The sequence below is a fragment of the Pongo abelii genome, chromosome 17 (assembly GCF_028885655.2).
Source record: "Pongo abelii isolate AG06213 chromosome 17, NHGRI_mPonAbe1-v2.0_pri, whole genome shotgun sequence".
NCBI classification, from domain to species: Eukaryota; Metazoa; Chordata; class Mammalia; order Primates; family Hominidae; genus Pongo; species Pongo abelii.
In genome coordinates, this window is record NC_072002.2 from 22491367 (window position 1) to 22508689 (window position 17323).

The 17323-nt window shown below is 45.1% G+C and overlaps 1 protein-coding gene across 4 annotated transcripts in view; it reads left to right on the plus strand.

Annotated features, from left to right (window-relative positions):
- The window catches only part of AFG3L2 (AFG3 like matrix AAA peptidase subunit 2), a 48126-nt gene that overhangs the window by 26449 nt on the left and 4354 nt on the right, over positions 1-17323 (plus strand). For all 4 annotated transcript variants that reach the window (XM_002828017.6, XM_054538173.2, XM_063716834.1 and 1 more), the window contains 4 exons: positions 2581-2691; positions 6700-6815; positions 10479-10679; positions 13362-13556. In XM_002828017.6, the coding sequence (XP_002828063.2) occupies positions 2581-2691; positions 6700-6815; positions 10479-10679; positions 13362-13556 (623 nt within the window). The remainder of the gene's footprint in view (positions 1-2580; positions 2692-6699; positions 6816-10478; positions 10680-13361; positions 13557-17323) is intronic.

A 17323-nucleotide genomic window follows, 5' to 3' on the forward strand; every position in this document is an offset into this window, starting at 1 on the left:
TTTTATTTTTTTTGAGACAGGGTCTCGCTTAATTGCACAGGATGGACTGAGTGGTGTAATCATAGCTCACTGTAGCCTCAACCTTCTGAGCTCGAGTGATCCTCCTGCCTCAGCCTTGTTTGTAGCTGGGACTACAGGCATGTACCACCATGCCCAGCTAATTTTTTGATTTTGTGGAGACAGCGTCTTACTTATTATGTTGCACAGGCTGGCCCGAAACTCTTGGCTGTAAGTGATCCTCCTGCCTTGGCCTCCCAAAGTGCTGGGATTATAGGCATGAACCATTGTGCCCGACTATTTTTACTTTGTTATTATGGGAAATTTCAAACATACACAGATTTTGAGGAAATGGTGTAATGAACCCATCTGTACCTATCACCTAGTTTCAGGAACAATTACTAATTCACATCTAACCTTACTTTTATCTATACCCTCTTCTCTTTCTGCTTCCTCTGGAGTATTTTGTGACAAATTCCTGACAATGTATCATTTTTTTCTATAAATATTGTAGGAATTATTCCTAAGCGTTATTTTAAAAGCTGTATTGAAATAAAGTTGACTAAAAATCACCTGTATAAAGTGTACAATTAATGGTTTCTAGTATATTTACAGGGTTGTACAACCATCACTATAATTTTAAAACATTTTGGGCTGGGCGCAGTGGCTCACACCTGTAATACCAGCACTTGGGGAGTCCAAGGCAGGTGGATCACCTGAGGTCAGGAGTTCAAGACCAGTCTGGCTAACATGGCAAAACCCTGTCTCTACTAAAAATACAAAAATTAGCCGGGCATGGTGGTGCATGCCTGTAATCCCAGCTGTTCGGGAGGCTGAGGCAGGAGAATGGCTTGAACCCAGGAGGTGAGGTTGCAGTGAGCCTAAATCACCCCACTGCACTCCAGCCCAGATGACAGAGCGAGATTCCATCTCAAGACAATCAAACTTTCTGTCTCTCTAGGTTTTTTTATTCTGTACATATTATATAAAAACGTGGTTTTGGCCAGGTACGGTGGCTCACACCTGTAATCCCAGCACTTTGGGATACTGAGGCAGGTGGGTCACCTGATGTCAGGAGTTTAAGACCAGCCTGGCCAATGAGGCGAAACCCTGTCTCTACTAAAAATACAAAAATTGCCGGGCGTGGTGGTGGGGGGGCTGTAATCTCAGCTACTCGGGAGGCTGAAGCAGGAGAATCGTTTGAACCTGGGAGGCGGAGGTTGCAGTGAGCTGAGATCATGCCATTGCACTCCAGCCTGGGTGACAAGAGCGAAACTCCATCTCAAAAAAATAAAAATAAAATAAAAACGTGGTCTTTGTGCCTGGCTTATGTTCACTTAACATAATGAACAGGATTGATCCAAATTGTGGCAGGCATCAGAACTTCATTCCTTTTTGTGGCCAAGTAAATGTGCCATTGTTTGGCTATTCCACATCTTGTTGATCCACCCATCAGTTGATGGCCATTTGGGCTGTTTCCACTTTTTGGCTATTATGAATAATGCTGCCATGAACGTTGGTGTACAGATTTTTTGTGGTCATAGTGTTTCTCTTGGTATATACCTAGGAGTGGAATTGCTGGGTGATACAGTAACTCTAACTTTTTGACGAACTGCCAGGTTGTTTTAATTACCTGTGCCATTTTACATTCCCACCAGTAACGTGTGAGGGTCCCAGTTTCTCCACATCCTTGCCAGCACTCGTCACTGTCTTTTTTTATTATAGCCATCCTAGCTGGTGTGATTTGGCATCACACTGTTGTTTTGATTTGCATTTCTCTAATGACTAGTGATGTTGAGCATCTTTTCATGTGCTTATTCCAATAATTTTTTAATGTAAAATATGATCCTTTCCCATTCCCTATTTCTCTCCTTCTGAATGCAAAATGAAATAAAAAAAGAACAGTTTGAGAAGTGTGAAAAGATTATATACAATAGTGTGGTCAGAAGATGATCATCTTGTTCCAGGGGTCCTAACTTTTTACTTGTCTTTGGACTTTGAAATTTATAATGTTTTAATATTTGTTTATTTAACACAGATGGTATGCTGTAGCTTATTTGTGCTACCATATACTTAACTGAAAAGTTAATTTAAAGAGATGGATCTAAAAAGCATTTGACAAGCTTTTAGCTATATTTAAATTTAGTTGTTTCACTGAATGTACTAGGTGATTATAAAAATTAGATTTCTTATCGTACATCAGTACTTCACCTAATATCTATGCAAGCCATTTTCCCAACACAGGTGATAGAACTAAGTTATTTAAATGAGCATTTTTAGATGCTGTCTTAGTTTGCTGTTATGTGAGCCATATTGTCTATTAAGGTAAATAGTTGCTTGTAATTATCTATTGACTACTAATACTTTCATCTTAGTTCAGAGGGCCAGAATTATACCAGGCTTACATTAAATGCTAGAATAGCTTAGGGTTATCATGAGTCAAAACAGAATTATATTTACCCAAAACCTTTATTCATTGTACTGCTGATTTAAAAATTAACTATGGATTTGGCTGTCCATATCGTGTGACTGATCAATTTGGGCGTATTTCGGTGGGTAAGCTGTTCTGTGTTCATTTTTTAGGTGCTGATGTTGCTAATGTCTGTAATGAAGCTGCGTTGATTGCTGCAAGGCATCTGTCAGATTCCATAAATCAGAAACACTTTGAACAGGCAATTGAGCGAGTGATTGGTGGTAAGGAAACTGAACATAACTCAAGTGGAAAGGCTGATAAAATGAATTTGAGGCCAGGGATTTCTCTGTTTGGGCAAGAACTAGAAGCAAAGAAAGTGTATCCACTCAGCCCTGGGGCTCACCACACTTGTGCTCTCTTGGCATCATGGCCCCTCCCATGCCTCCCCTCCCTCTCCTTCTTCCCCCCCAGCGTCCCCTGTCCCCTGCCCTCTGCATGGAGGTCTATGGTGCTGGGTGAGTTTGAGATGGCAGCTCACGAATGCTTTGCTTGCACAGGCAGCCAGCAGCGAGGTGTCTACCCATGAATTATACCAATCAAGTTTATTAAAAAGCTCACAACCTTCGTGTTTACAAAAGTTTCATCACATGAGTTAGAGGTGCTCTGTGCTAGATACAGGTGATGGGTGTAAAATATCTGTAACAGCCGGGCGTGGTGGCTCACGCCTGTAATCCCAGCACTTTGGGAGGCCAAGGCGGGCAGATCACAAGGTCAGGAGTTTGAGACCAGCCTGGCTAACATAGTGAAACCCCATCTCTACTAAAAATACAAAGATTAGCCAGGCATGGTGGCTCGTACTTGAAGTCTCAGCTACTTGGGAGGCTGAGGCAGGAGAATCGCTTGAACCCGGGAGGCAGAGGTTGTGGTGAGCCGAGATCGTGCCACTGCATTCCAGCCTGGGCAACAGAGTGAGTCTCTGTCTCAAAAAAAAAAATAATAATAATAATAAATAAAATAAAATAAAATAGCTGTAACAGGCATAGAGCTGGAAGTGCTTCCTCAATCAGCATAGGGGGAGCGCACACAGCGTGTTTTAGCATTCCATAGGGCTTCTGATTTAATCCCCAAAGGCAAGTAGCAATTCAAGTACTTGGGCATTCAAAGGAGGGGGAAGCCCTGCACCAGGCAGAGTTCCACAGAATAGGAGGGATGTGCCCCAGGCTCAGGATAAAACTGGGGTGTGGCGTGGAAGTGGCCTGGCAGATGGACTTGGGGCAGTTTCCCCTGTGTTGAGGGAGAGTAAACTGGTCAGTTTTGGAAAGTCTTGAATGTTAAGCTCAAAGGGTTTTAAAATTTTGTCCTATGGCCAGTGTTGAATTAAGGTGGGTTTTTTGTTGTTGTTGTTTTGTTTTGTTTTTTGTTTTTTGAGACAGAGTCTCATTCTGTCACCCAGGCTGGGGTGCAGTGGCACAATCTCGGCTCACTGCAACCTCCACCTCCAGGGTTCAAATAAACAGCCTTCCGAGTAGCTGCTATTATAGGCACCTGCCACCACGCCCAGCTAATTTTTGTACTTTTAGTAGAGATGGGGTTTCACCATGTTGGCCAGGCTGGTCTCTGACTCCTTTTTTTTTTTTTTTTTTTGAGACGGAGTCTTGCCCTGTCGCCTAGGCTGGAGTGCAGTGGCTTGATCTTGGCTCACTGCAACCTCCACCTTCCGAGTTCAAGCAATTCTCCTGCCTCAGCCTCCCAAACAGCTGGGATTACAAGTGCGTGCCACCACACCTGGCTAATTTTTGTTTTTAGTAGAGATGGGGTTTCACCATGTTGGCCAGGCTGATCTCGAACTCCTGACCTCAAGTGATCTTCCTGCCTCGGCCTCCCAAAGTGCTGGGATTACAGGCGTGAGCCACTGAGTAACATAATGATCAGTGGTATTTTAGGAGAATGAATCTGGCTTTGAAGAGGAGGGAAGCATCTGGAGGCAGAGAACCTTGCAGTCATCACTATGAGCACCGTGAGCCCACAGCTTAGCAGGGGGGAGCACCAGTGACAGCCGTAAAAAAAAAATGAGGACAGACTGAGAGACCGCAGGAGCGTGGGGCGCTTGCAGAGACAGCTGGCTCGTAGAGAATGAGCTGTCCTGCATGTGAGCCGGGGCAGGGTATGCATGTGCGACTTGGGAACAGGCAGTGGTGGTCCCAGGGTGTGCCAGGTGGAGTGAGGTGGGCGGTTGGGGACACTTGAGCCACCTTCCTGGGAGAGAGGGAGTTGCAGAGGAAATGTTACCCAGTGCCCACATTTGGTAAGAGGAGAGAAAGGTGAGTCAGCAAGGTCACCAGTGCTCATGGTGTACCACAGGCACTCAAGGTGCATCAGCAGACAAGCGAGGAAGATGTGCCAATAACAGGGACCTGTAGGCTGGAGGGGACAGGAAATGAGGTGCTGGCAGTAGGGCGAGGCACAGGGGTGTAGAGGAGGAAGAGGAACTTTGGATTTGGCAGTGAGCGTGTTAGGGTGACTTTTGACAGTTCATCTGACTAGAGGGTACAAAACCAGACGAGTGGGGCTTCCAGTGAGGACATAGAGGCTGGTAGAGCAATGTGGTTTGCCGGGGATAGGTGCCCAGTAAACAATGAATTGTTGAATGAATGAATCACCAGACCTCTTATTCTATAAATTTGTTATTGAAAAGATAAACCTCAGATGGTAAGAGTTGTGAATGGAATGAAGCAAAATGTAATAATTCACTGTAGAGACAGGTGAAAACTGTGTATTTATGCCTTTTTTTAGGTTAAGGAGACGTGATCAGAGAGGGCGGGGCAGAGCCGGCAGCCACGCAGCCGCAGGTTTTGCTCTGAGGCAGCTGCTGGCCCCGCAGGCAGTGTTGTATAGTGAGATAGGCACTGAGAAAATGAATGACTCCTGAGGTGAACTGTGGGGAAAGGCTTCTTTGCTTTTACAGATAAGCCAGAAGTGTTCATCGGCAGACAGACTTAACTCCTGTTTTGTAACTTCCCGCCCTGTGGCATATGCTTGTCTTGGGTTGTGTCATTGGGAACACAGCTTTTGTTTTTGTCTTCCGGTCTCCTTAACATCAGCTGAGAAATTCTCAGGTGGATTACCATGAACATGGCAAAACTCCTTTTGCCACTGTGTGATGATTTGTTTTAGTACAAATAGCGCAGTTAGTTTTTACAGCACAGAGGTATGGAGTGAGGGGCAGAGCCCATGTTGATCCAGGCCAGAGAAGAATCATGCTCAGACTGGAGTCCGGTCAGCACTGTGGTGGACGTGGGCTGCAGCACGGGTCTTGTGGGCCCTGTGTCACTGGGGTTTGCCATCTGGGTCTGCTCTGCCACTTCTGTGGCCCGCTGTGAGCCATAGGGCCGGCTGGTTAGGTGAGGGTGCGCCAGCATCAGCCTGGCTGGCTCCATGTAGGTAGCTCCGGGTCTTGAACTGGCTCCCTGCTTTCTCAGACTCTCTTCTGCCTTCCAGCAGAACAGACAACAGGTAGTATCTTATGGCAGGCATCTTCATGTGCCCAGTATTTGATAATTCTGAATACCTAGACTATACAATGAGGACCTTTCCAGAGTTTTGGTTTCTGTAATTTTGCGTGTTTTAAAATGACCTTAATGCTGAATTTTATTTTACATTTCTATTTGTTTCCCAAAACACAGGGTGTGTGGCTTAAAAGTGAGAGAGTTAGGGTGACAGCAGGCCTGGGGATGGGGGAGTGAGTGCATTTTTGCTGTAGTTGTATTTTGAACTTGACCTTTTGCTTTTATTCTGACCTTGATTGGGAATTCTATTTAATTTTTTAAAAAAATTTTTAACTTAATTTTATTTATTTATTTTTTGAGACGGATTCTCACTCTGTAGCCCAGGCTGGAGTACAGTGGCATGATCTCAGTTCACTGCAACCTCCGCCTCCTGGGTTCAAGTGATTCTCCTGCCCCAGCCTCCCTAGTAGCTGGGAGTACAGGCGCTCACCACGACACCTGGCTAATTTTATATTTTTAGTAGAGACAGGGTTTCACCATGTTGGCCAGGCTGGTCTCGAACTCCTCACCTCAAGTGATCTGCCCACCTCGGCCTCCCAAAGTGCTAGGATTACAGGCATGAGCCACTGTGCCTGGCCTTGATTAGGAATTTTTGGATTGTGATAGGCAGCTCAGTCTCCAAACCCCATTTTAGGTAAGGCAATGTATAGCACTGTATAACTGTCTTTTAATGTCAGTGTCATTAAAACAATGGCTTGGGTTTTTTTGTTGTTATTTTGTTAGGCTTAGAGAAGAAAACACAGGTTCTGCAGCCTGAGGAGAAGAAGACCGTGGCATACCACGAAGCAGGCCATGCGGTTGCCGGCTGGTATCTGGAGCACGCAGACCCGCTTTTAAAGGTGAAGCAGGGTAGCTGCACTAGGCAGCCAGTGCATGCGTGAGCAGATGCTCACTGCAGTCACTCAAGAAGCAAGCTACACTCCCGCAAAGGAGAAAGAAACAAGGCTTTAGCCAAAACTTCTGGTAACTTCTGGTAACCATAGTTGCACAAACCGTCCCATAGATAAATATAAAATTTGGACAGAAAATTATTTAAAGGGACCACAGAGTGTCCAAAAGCAGGCGAGAGCTGGAGGAGAGTTTGCTCCTATAAAGCAGCAGCTGCAGTGGGTTTGAACTGGGAGCCTGTGGCTTTCTTGCCAAAGGATTTTTCATAATCTCCACACTACAGTGGTATGAGACATAGTCTTTATTATCCTGAGGTGGTAGAGGAGATAGTCCAGGACTTGAAGAATACTGGAAATTTAACAGGAAAATCCCAGAAGCAAGAAAACTACCAAGGGGTGAGGCCCGAATCTGAGTAGGAACTGCCCAAATCCCAGGCCGACCACTAAACTACACATGCACAGTGGTGATCCCAGAGAACCTGGCAAAAGGGTAAGCAGAGACCAGAGAAATCTACCTCTGAAAGACAGGGGGAACCACGTGAGATTTTTAAGTTTTTTGCTTTTCAACTGAGGCATTTCCCGAACTGCTGCAGCACAGATGACAGAAAGCAGCTGCCTCCCTGCCTTGCGATGGGTATCAGGGCTGCTGGGAATTGAGGCGGGCCAGGGGTGTGGGGGTCCCCTGAAGCAAGGGAACCATAGAGAAGACAACATTAGAGTGTCCATAAAACATCCTAAAGAACCCACAGAGAAGCCACTAGAACTAATAAGTAAAGTTAGCAAGGTTGAAGAATTCAAGGTCAGTATACAAAGACCAATTGTATTTCTGTGTATTAGCAATAAACAATTGGAAAATGAAATTTTAAAAATTCAGTTTCATTAGCAATTTCAGTAGCATCTAAAAACTTGAAATATGGAGGAATAAATTTAAGAAAATATTTGTAGGACATGCACATTGATAACAACACCTAAATAAAAATAGAGGTAGACTTTGCTCATGGAGTGTTACATCAGTTCTCCCCAAACTAATTGATAATTTCAGTGCAATCTCTGGTAATTATAGCAGATTTTTTTTTTGTAGAAATTGAGAAGCTGAATCTAAAACCGATATGGAAATACAAATGAGTAAGAGTAGCCAAAACAGTGTAAGTTACTCACCCCAGTATTAAGACTGTGCAGCTACAGTGATAAGAGTGTAGTGCTGGTAAGAGGACTGGCACGCAGGCCAGTGGGGTGGAATGGAGCCCGGAAAGTGAACCACAAACTTTTGGTTCACAGAGGTACCAGGATAATTCAAGGGGGAGGAATTGTCTTATCTATAGGTGGTTCTGGCAACAGACTGTTCACAGGAAAAATAGTGAACATTAACCCTTGCATCATATGCAAAAAATTATTTGAAATAGGTCATAAAAACTAAAACCATCAAACTTCTAGGAGAAAATACAGGTAAAAATCTTTGTGGCCTTGATTATGCAAAAATTTCTTGGGACACAAAAAGCATGAGCCACAAAAAAAGTTGATAAGTGGGATCTCATCAAAATTTCAGACTCTTTCTTTGAAAGACAGTTAAGAAAATAAAAAGGCAAGCCACACCCTCCGAAAATACTTGCAGTACATATATAGGACAAAGGACTTATTTCTAGAACCTATAAAGAACTCTTAGAACTCAGTAATAAGAAAACAACCCAGTAAAACAATGGACGAAAGATTTAAACATGCATTTCCCAGAAGGTATATGACTGGGCATTAAGCACACACAGGGTATCATTATTTATCAGGGACATGCAAATTCACCCATAATGAGCTACCTGAACATACTTGCTAGAATGGTTAAAATGAAAAAGAGACAGTCTTCATTGTTGATAAGGATACGGAGCAGTTGAAACGCTCACACGTTATTGATAGGAATGTAAAATAGGCCCGGGTGCAGTGGCTCATGCCTGTAATCCCAGCACTTTGGGAGGCCGAGGCGGGCGGATCACTTGAGGTTAGGAGTTTGAGACCAGCCTGTCTAACATGGTGAAACCTGTCTCTACTAAAAATAGAAAAATTAGCCAGACGTGGTGAACGCCTATAGTCCCAGCTACTTGGGAGACTGAGGCAGGAGAATCACTGGAGACGGGGAGGATCACTTGAACCCAAGAGGCGGAGGCTGCAGTGAGCAGCAATCGCACCACTGCACTCCAGCCTGGGGGACAGAATGAGGCTCTGCCAAAAACAAGAAAAGGGAATGTAAAATGGTACCATTGTTTTGGAAAACAGTTTGGCAGTTTCTTATAAAGGTAGACGAACACTTCATGTGACCAAACAATTCGACCCTTATTTCCCCAAGAGAAACAAAAACCTATGTCCATGCAAAGACTGTTACTACTTTATGTATAATATCAATAAACTGAAAATAACCGTGACTTCCATCAAGAATGAAATGGATATTTGGTATGTTTGTAGCAGTGGAGTGCCACACAGCAGTAAAAATGAATGATTATTAATACACACAGCAGTATCTATGGATCTCAAAAACAGGGAAAGAGACCAAACAATGAAGTATGTGCCATACGATTTCATTTATTTGCAATTCTAGAAGCTAAACTAATCCGTAGGGACAGAAGGCATGTCTGTGGTTGCCTGGGGTTGGGTGTGGAGGGAAAGACTCTTTACCAATGGGTACAAGGGAACTTTCTGGGCATGATGAGAATATTCTGTATCTTCATTGTGGCTTGACGTTATGTTTGTCAAAACTCATTGAACTCTACACTTCAGATGGGTGCATTTTACCATATATGTCATCTCTCAATAAACTGAATTTTTTAAAAATTAAAGGAATTTACTTAATTGCAAAAGAGGACCGGAAAGGAAAGGCTGCCAAGCATCTTGGCCTGCTGTACCCCTCTTCCTTCAAAGGAGGGTGTGGCCACGTCCGACAGCAGAGTTGAATGAAGCCTGCATGCTTGCACAGCATCAGAACTGTCAGAATGTCAAGATGGAATACTTTCAATTGAGTTTTACAAAAAGACAAGAAATTTGCTGGGTGTGGTGGTGCGTGCCTGTAATCCTAGCACTTCATCCCGAGCAGCAAAGTGAGACCCTGTTTTTACTTTTAAAAAAAAAAAAGCCATTTAGAATTCTAAGGTGAAGCTGGACGTGGTAGCTCACGCCTGTAATCCCAGCAGTTTGGGAGGCTGAGGCAGGAGGATCACGAGCTCAAGCGTTCGAGACCAGCCTGACCAACATGGTGAAACCCCTTCTCTACTAAAAATAAAAAATTAGCCAGGCCTGGTGGTGGGCGCCTATAATCCGAGCTACTCAGGAGGCTGAGGCAGGAGAATCACTTGAACCCGGGAGGTGGAGGTTGCAGTGAGTTGAGATCGCGCCACTGCACTCCAGCCTGGGTGACAGAGCAAGACTCAATCTCAAGAAAAAAACTCTCTAAGGTGAACTTATCCTGAGAGAAAATACTCCTGAGCAGTCACTGCTAGATCACATCCCACTAAGGCTGATGAACTGTGCGGCTGTTGTGCTTATTTTTAGTCAATGAGTTTATCTGTTTATACACAAGATGTTTTGATCAAGTCTTCATCTGTAGTAGGATCTTCAACACTGTTTTCTACTTAACAGGTATCCATCATCCCACGTGGCAAAGGACTAGGTTATGCTCAGTATTTACCAAAAGAACAATACCTCTATACCAAAGAGCAGCTCTTGGATAGGATGTGTATGACTTTAGGTGGTCGAGTCTCTGAAGAAATCTTCTTTGGAAGAATTACAACTGGTGCTCAAGATGACTTGAGAAAAGTAACTCAGAGTGCATATGCCCAAGTGAGTATATGAAAGAGTGTGTTTCCTCCTTGTGTATTCATACTTGCACGAGAAATTGACATTCCATGAATGGCTCTGAAACAATATAGTTGTTGCTTCACTGTTTTAGGCTTTTTAGGCAAGGATTATCTCTTAAAAGAAGTAAAGCAATTAAAACTTACGAAGAGAAACTTTATTTTTTTGAGACACAGTCTCCCTCTGTTGCCCAGGCTGGAGTGCAGTGGCTCTATCTTGGCTCACTGCAACCTCTGCCTCCCGGGTTCAAGCGATTCTCCTGCCTCAGCCTCCTGAGTAGCTAGGATTACAGGCGTGTGCCACCACACGTGGCTAATTTTTTTTTTTTTTTTTTTTTTTTGAGACTGAGCCTTGCACTCTTGCCCAGGCTGGAGTGCAGTGGCGCCATCTCGGCTCACTGCAAGCTCCGCCTTCCGGGTTCACACCATTCTTCTGCCTCAGCCTCCCGAGGAGCTGGGATTACAGGTGCCCGCTACCACGCCCGGCTGATTTTTTTGTATTTTTAGTAGAGACAGGGTTTCACCGTGTTAGCCAGGATGGTCTTGATCTCCTGACCTCATGATCCGCCAGCCTCCCAAAGTGCTGGGATTACAGGCGTGAGCCACTGCGCCCAGCTTTTTTGTTTTGTTTTTTTTTTTTTTGATACGGAGTTTTGCTTTTGTTGCCCAGGCTGGAGTGCAATGGTGTGATCTCGGCTCACCGCAACCTCCGCCTCCTGGGTTCAAGCAATCCTCCTGCCTCAACCTCTTGAGTAGCTGGGATTACATTCATGTGCCACCACGCCTGGCTAGTTTTGTATTTTTAGTAGAGACAGGGTTTCTCCATGTTGGTCAGGCTGGTCTTGAACTCCCGACCTCAGGTGATCTGCCCGCCTCGGCCTCTCAAAGCGCTGGGATTACAGGCATGAGCCACTGTGCTTGGCTGAGAAACTTTTTTTTTTTTTTTTTAAAGACAGAGTCTCGGTGGCCCAGGCTGGAGTGCAGTGGCGCCATCTGGGCACACTGCAAGCTCCGCCTCCCAGGTTCACGCCATTCTCCTGCCTCAGCCTCCCAAGTAGTGCCTGCCACCACGCCTGGCTAATTTTTTATATCTTTAGTAGAGGCGGGCATTTCACTGTGTTAGCCAGGATGGTCTCATCTCCTGACCTGGTGATCCGCCCGCCTTGGCCTCCCAAAGTGCTGGGATTACAGGCGTGAGCCGCCATGCCCGGCCCCGAGACACATTTTTTTAGTACAGTATTTAAAGTTTATTTCAGGCTGGGCGTGGTGGCTTTGATATGTATTTTTTCTCTAGCACCTCATTGAAGCTTTTCTAGTTCTGATTTAAGTAGATCTTTCATATCATATGTCATTTCCCTGATTTCTTTTAGCCTGTTTTGAAATAAGAAGATACGGATTTCCTCTGTAATATTGACACGTCTTTTCATCCCACTTTTCTTATCTCTGGAGACACTATTCAGCTTATTTTTTTCTTATAATAACTTTATAAGGGATTTTTCTATTGCCTATTTTTACATGAAATTTGTTTTGCTGCTCTCTTAGGTGGGAGGAGGTCCAGGAGCTTTTCTAACTGTGTTCATGAAATGTTGGGAATTTAGTTTCCTACCTTCCAAGCATCCCTGGCTGTTTTTGATCCCCACTCTTATCTGGGCCTTCTCTTTTTTTCCAGTGAGTTTGGGTCTTACTTGCAGAAGCCTCCTCCTTTGTGGTGCTGGTTAGTTTTGGGGGCTCATGGGTCCAGACTGGATCAGCTTCTTCAGACTGTCCCCTGGGCCCCATGGACTCAGTGAACGGGGAAATGCAGTTGCCCTTTTGGTCTCACGTGTTCTCAGCGTGAGTGGCATGCCATCCTTCCTGGGAAGAACCTGTTGGCAGCTGGGGGTTCTTGTTTCTTCAGGTCTATCAGATACTTCTTGCTTCTTCTCTACTTTCTCTTGTACAGATAGTAATATCAGGCCAGGCATGGTGGCTCATACCTGTAATCCCAGCACTTTGGGAAGCTGAGGTGAGAGGATAATTTGAGCCCAGAAGGTCAAAGCTGCAGTGAGCTATGATCATACACTGCATTCCAGCCTGGGCGACAGAACAAGACCCTGTCTCAAAACAAAAACAAAAAGAAACCAGGTAGTGGCTGGGCTCACAGCCTGTAATCCCAGCACTTTGGGAGGCCGAAGTGGGCAGATCACCTGAGGTCAGGAGTTCAAGACCAGCATGGCCAACATGACAAAAACCCATCTCTACTAAAAATACAAAAATTAGCCGGGAGTGGTGGCAGGTGCCTATAATCCCAGCTGCTTGGGAGGCTGAGGCACGAGAATCGCTTGAACTCAGGATGTGGAGGTTGCAGTGAGCCAAGATGGTGCCACTGCACTATATCCTGGGCAACAGACCAAGACTCTGTCTAAAAAAAAAAAAAAAAAAAAAAGAGAGAAACCAGGTAGTAAGATCATACAGTTGGGATTTGTGTCCTAACTTTGTTGTAGGTGTTATGCCTGGGCTTCTGGCTCTGTGTTTCTAGTTGTGAATTTAAAGCACTGTGCTGCTGCTACTGCTGCTGCTGGCTACACAGAGCACCCTTGTGCACTTTAGCGGGCTCCGGGCTGCTGTGTAGATTTTGTCTGGTTAAAGAGCAATCATATGTCATCACCGCTAATTATGTATTTTTCAGATTGTTCAGTTTGGCATGAATGAAAAGGTTGGGCAAATCTCCTTTGACCTCCCACGTCAGGGGGACATGGTATTGGAGAAACCTTACAGTGAAGCCACTGCAAGATTGATAGATGATGAAGTACGAATACTTATTAATGATGCTTATAAAAGAACAGTAGCTCTTCTCACAGAAAAGAAAGCTGATGTGGAGAAGGTAGGTGCCAGTTGGGGGAATAATTCTTTACAGTTTTGCAAAAAAAGATTGAAGTGATAGATAGACTATTTTGGTTGGTGTGTAGACTGCAGAATTCCCTCTCTCTGGCTCACCCATGGGTCCATTCGTTCTGATGTTTCGTTGTCTGCTCTGTCTTCATGGGGGGGTTGCAATGTGGTGAGCAGAAGTTGGCTCCTGTGGCTCTTAGGAATGTGACTGAATGATTAATGAAGTCTGTCAGTAACCACAAAGTAAACAAATCAGGACTCTCCCTCACCGGATAGTTCACAGCACTCCTAATGAGAAGCATGATTGCCTGGTTTACCATTGTGTTTCAACTCTAAAATAAGTAGGTAGTGAAAGATGAAAGGGCAAGTAAAAGAAGCAGCCGAACTGATAAGTAGGAAATTGGTACGTGAACGTCACCTCGCTTGTGGCTTGCTCGTGAACTTCCACAAGAAAGCATTGTGTTTGTCGTTGTTGTACTTCATTTGATAGCACCTACAAAAGGAAGGGACCCTTTCTGAACTCAGTGGATTGCTTGCATTTGGTAACTTCTTAATTTTCCAGAGTCCATGTGAAAAGAAATTAGAATTAAAAAAAATCTTTGAATATTCTCTACTGTAATGAGAAAAATACAAATGTAAAAGCCTTTTATAAGGGATTGACACAACTGCCTAATAGATTTATTTTGCCTGCTGCCCAGGTACAGCCAGTTTCTCAAGACAGGGGATTTGCCGTAGAGAAAGAGCTTAATTCATGCAGAGCTGGCTGAATGGCAGCCTGGAGTTTTATTATTACTCAAATCAGTCTCCTTGGAGACCAGGGTTTTTCAAGGATAGCTTGGCAGGTAAGGGCCAGGGAGTGGGGAATGCTGGCTGGTTGGTTGGGGCAGAGGTGAAATCATAGGGCATGGAAGCTATCCTCCTGTGCTGAGTCAGTTTCTGAGTGGGGCCACAGGACCAGTTGGTAAGTCCAGGTGGAGCCATTGGTTGTCAGAAATGCAAAAAGCTGAAAAGCTATCTCAAAAGGCCAAGCCTAAGTTTTACAGTAGAGATGTTATCTGTAGGAGTAATTGGGGAACTTGAAAATCTGACCTCCAGAATAATGGCTGGTAATTATTTAACCATGCCTACATCTTAGAATTCAGGCTCCTCTTATCCTCCTAACTTGTTGGCCTTTCATTAGTTTTACAAGGGCAGTTTAGTTTTGGGGAAGTGCTATTATCAGTTAAACTATAAATTCCTCCCGAAGTTAGCTTGGCCCACACCCAGGAACGAGCGAGGACAGTGTGTGAGGCTAGAAGCAAGATGGAGTCAGCCATGCCAAATTTCTCTTGCTGTTATAATTTTGCAAAGGCAGCTTCACTAAGATTATGCTGTTCAATCAGCAAGTCTTCAAGAAGCCGACTATAACCCCTATGTTAGACGATTCAGAAGAATCCATGCTGTCAGTGCACAAAAGTGTGCAGTCAAATGAGTGAACGCCAGCATCCCCAAAACACTGGAAAGCATGCAGCAGGGCTCTGTGGAAGGAAAGGCCAGCATGGGCAGAGTGGTCCAGGAAGGCTCTGCAGGAGATAGGGCCGAGGTACCCAGAAGGATGAGCAGGTCATAGAGCTGAAGGAAGGGGAAGGAAGAGTGTGCGGCGTGGAGCCCGGGGGCAGCCCTGAGCCTGCTGCAGTTGCAGGTGGTGGACCCCGTAGACCCAAGAGTGGCTGAGACAGATCTCTGTCAGCTTAGAGGTTTGTTTTGTCAAGGTTGAGGATGTACCCAGGGAAAAAGAAACACCAGTTACAGGGGATCTGTGGTCCCTGCTTTTTCCAGAGAGAGCTTCGAGGGCTTGAATATTTAAAGGGGAAAGAGTGTCAGGAAGGGAAGGAGGAAGGGAAAAAAGGGGAGGGTAGGTGGTGAGGTGAGTGGTTGCATTCTTGATTTTTGCCCACTGAATCCACATGTGACGTGAAAGGAGGGGTAGAGGGATGTCAGTTATGCATGCATCTCTTGTTCAGTAAATCCGCATTTTACATGCAATAAAGTAAACATAGAGTAGAAAAAGGAGTCAAATACACATTTGTCTCAGGTTGGCAGAGGGATGATTTCTGGTCTGGTCTTTATCCATTCCTGTGAGATAAGCTGTTAATATTGTCAGGGTGAGATCCAGCAGAACTTTGTTTCAGGGTAAAGGTTTTAGGGCTCACAAGGAATTTCCTTGTGAGCAATGAGTGAGGGAGGCCGCCTGGGGAGATAAATGGTTTCTTTCTTTGCAGCCATCTCTTTAGGAACAATAGGAAGGCAGCTCTTGTGCAACTCAGTTTCCAAGCTTAACTTTTCCCCTTGGCATAATGAGTTTAGGGTCCTGAGATTTTATTTTCCTTTCATAAGTCCCAGGCCCTCCAGAGCTAGGTAGAAAGTTGAGGCACACAGCTTTAGAAGTAGAAGTGATCTTAAAAATGATCTAACCCAGCCTCCTTATTTTGTAGTAGTTCTTAAAGGAGTCCTTAAAGAATCTTGAGCAGAAATGATGAAAAGATCACTTCAGGAGAGTGTGGTGGCAGCATGCCAGCTGGATTGGAACAGGAACACAGACCAGACCAGCTTGGAAGCAGTGGGGGCATCTCAACACTCCTCAGGTGGTGCCTGCAGGGGTGGCCATGAAAATAAACAGGCAAAGGCAGAGCTGCAAAACCAAGACTTCATAGAGAACAAAAGAGAAGAAAGCCCAAGAATGACTCCAAGGCATCCCTGGGCAAGGGGAGGAAAGGGAGTGATAAAGGGTTTGGTCTCAACACCCAAGAGGATTTGAGCAAGGCGCATTTGCAATCAGAATATGAACAGAGGTCAGGGCTGCCAGATAGCCAGGTGTTGAGCTGTGAAAGACAGGAACGCAGACGAGCCCAGTCCAGATGAGCCCTCTGTGAGGCACTGAGGAGGTCTGCAGTGATGTGAGAATCTCCCCAGTTCTCCCACCCATCCACAGTCTCAGTGTCTGTACTCACGACTCACGCTGCACAACCAAGGTCTGTTTATTGAAAGGAGAATTGGGTTAGCATGGTGAGGCTCTTGAAACACTGGACAGTTTTGAAGTACTTTCTGGTCCATCAGAGAAAATGAGCCACGTGCAGAATACTGCAGAGCCAGTCAGGAGATGGGGAGGCTATGGAGAAGAGAGGGGCTAGGGCCTGTGCTCCTGAAACCATTGCCTTCCAGACTCTGCGAGGGCAGGGAGTGTGCACCTGAGGGCTTGCCTGTATTCACCCAACACCTGTGTACCAGGCACTGCCTGAGGGTTCCTTTCTGAAAACTCTATGACCTCATGAGGTGGCTAACATTAGTGACCTCTTACATCAGTTTCAGGTGAAGAAGCTGTTACAGAGAGAGGTCAGGTAGCTTTGCTTAGGGTCATACAGTGGGTAAGCAGCACAGCCAGGGTCTGACCCAGGTGTCCTGCCTGCAGAGCCCTGGTCGTTCCCCTCTCCCTGAGCCTGTGTGGCCCTGTAAGGCAGCTGTGGAGGGCTGCCGAGCACTTGGTGGCCACTGTAAATCGAGAACTGTTAAATGTCAAGTGCATGCTGGTTACTGAAGATTCAGCATGAAGAAAGGAATGTAAAAAAACCTCAATCATGTTTTGTATCGTCATGTGTTGAAATAATATTTTGGCCAAGCACTGTGGCACATGTCTATAATCCCAGCACTTTGGGAGGCTGAGGTGGGTGGCTCACTTGAGCCCAGGAATTTGAGACTAGCCTCGGCAACATGGTGAAACAC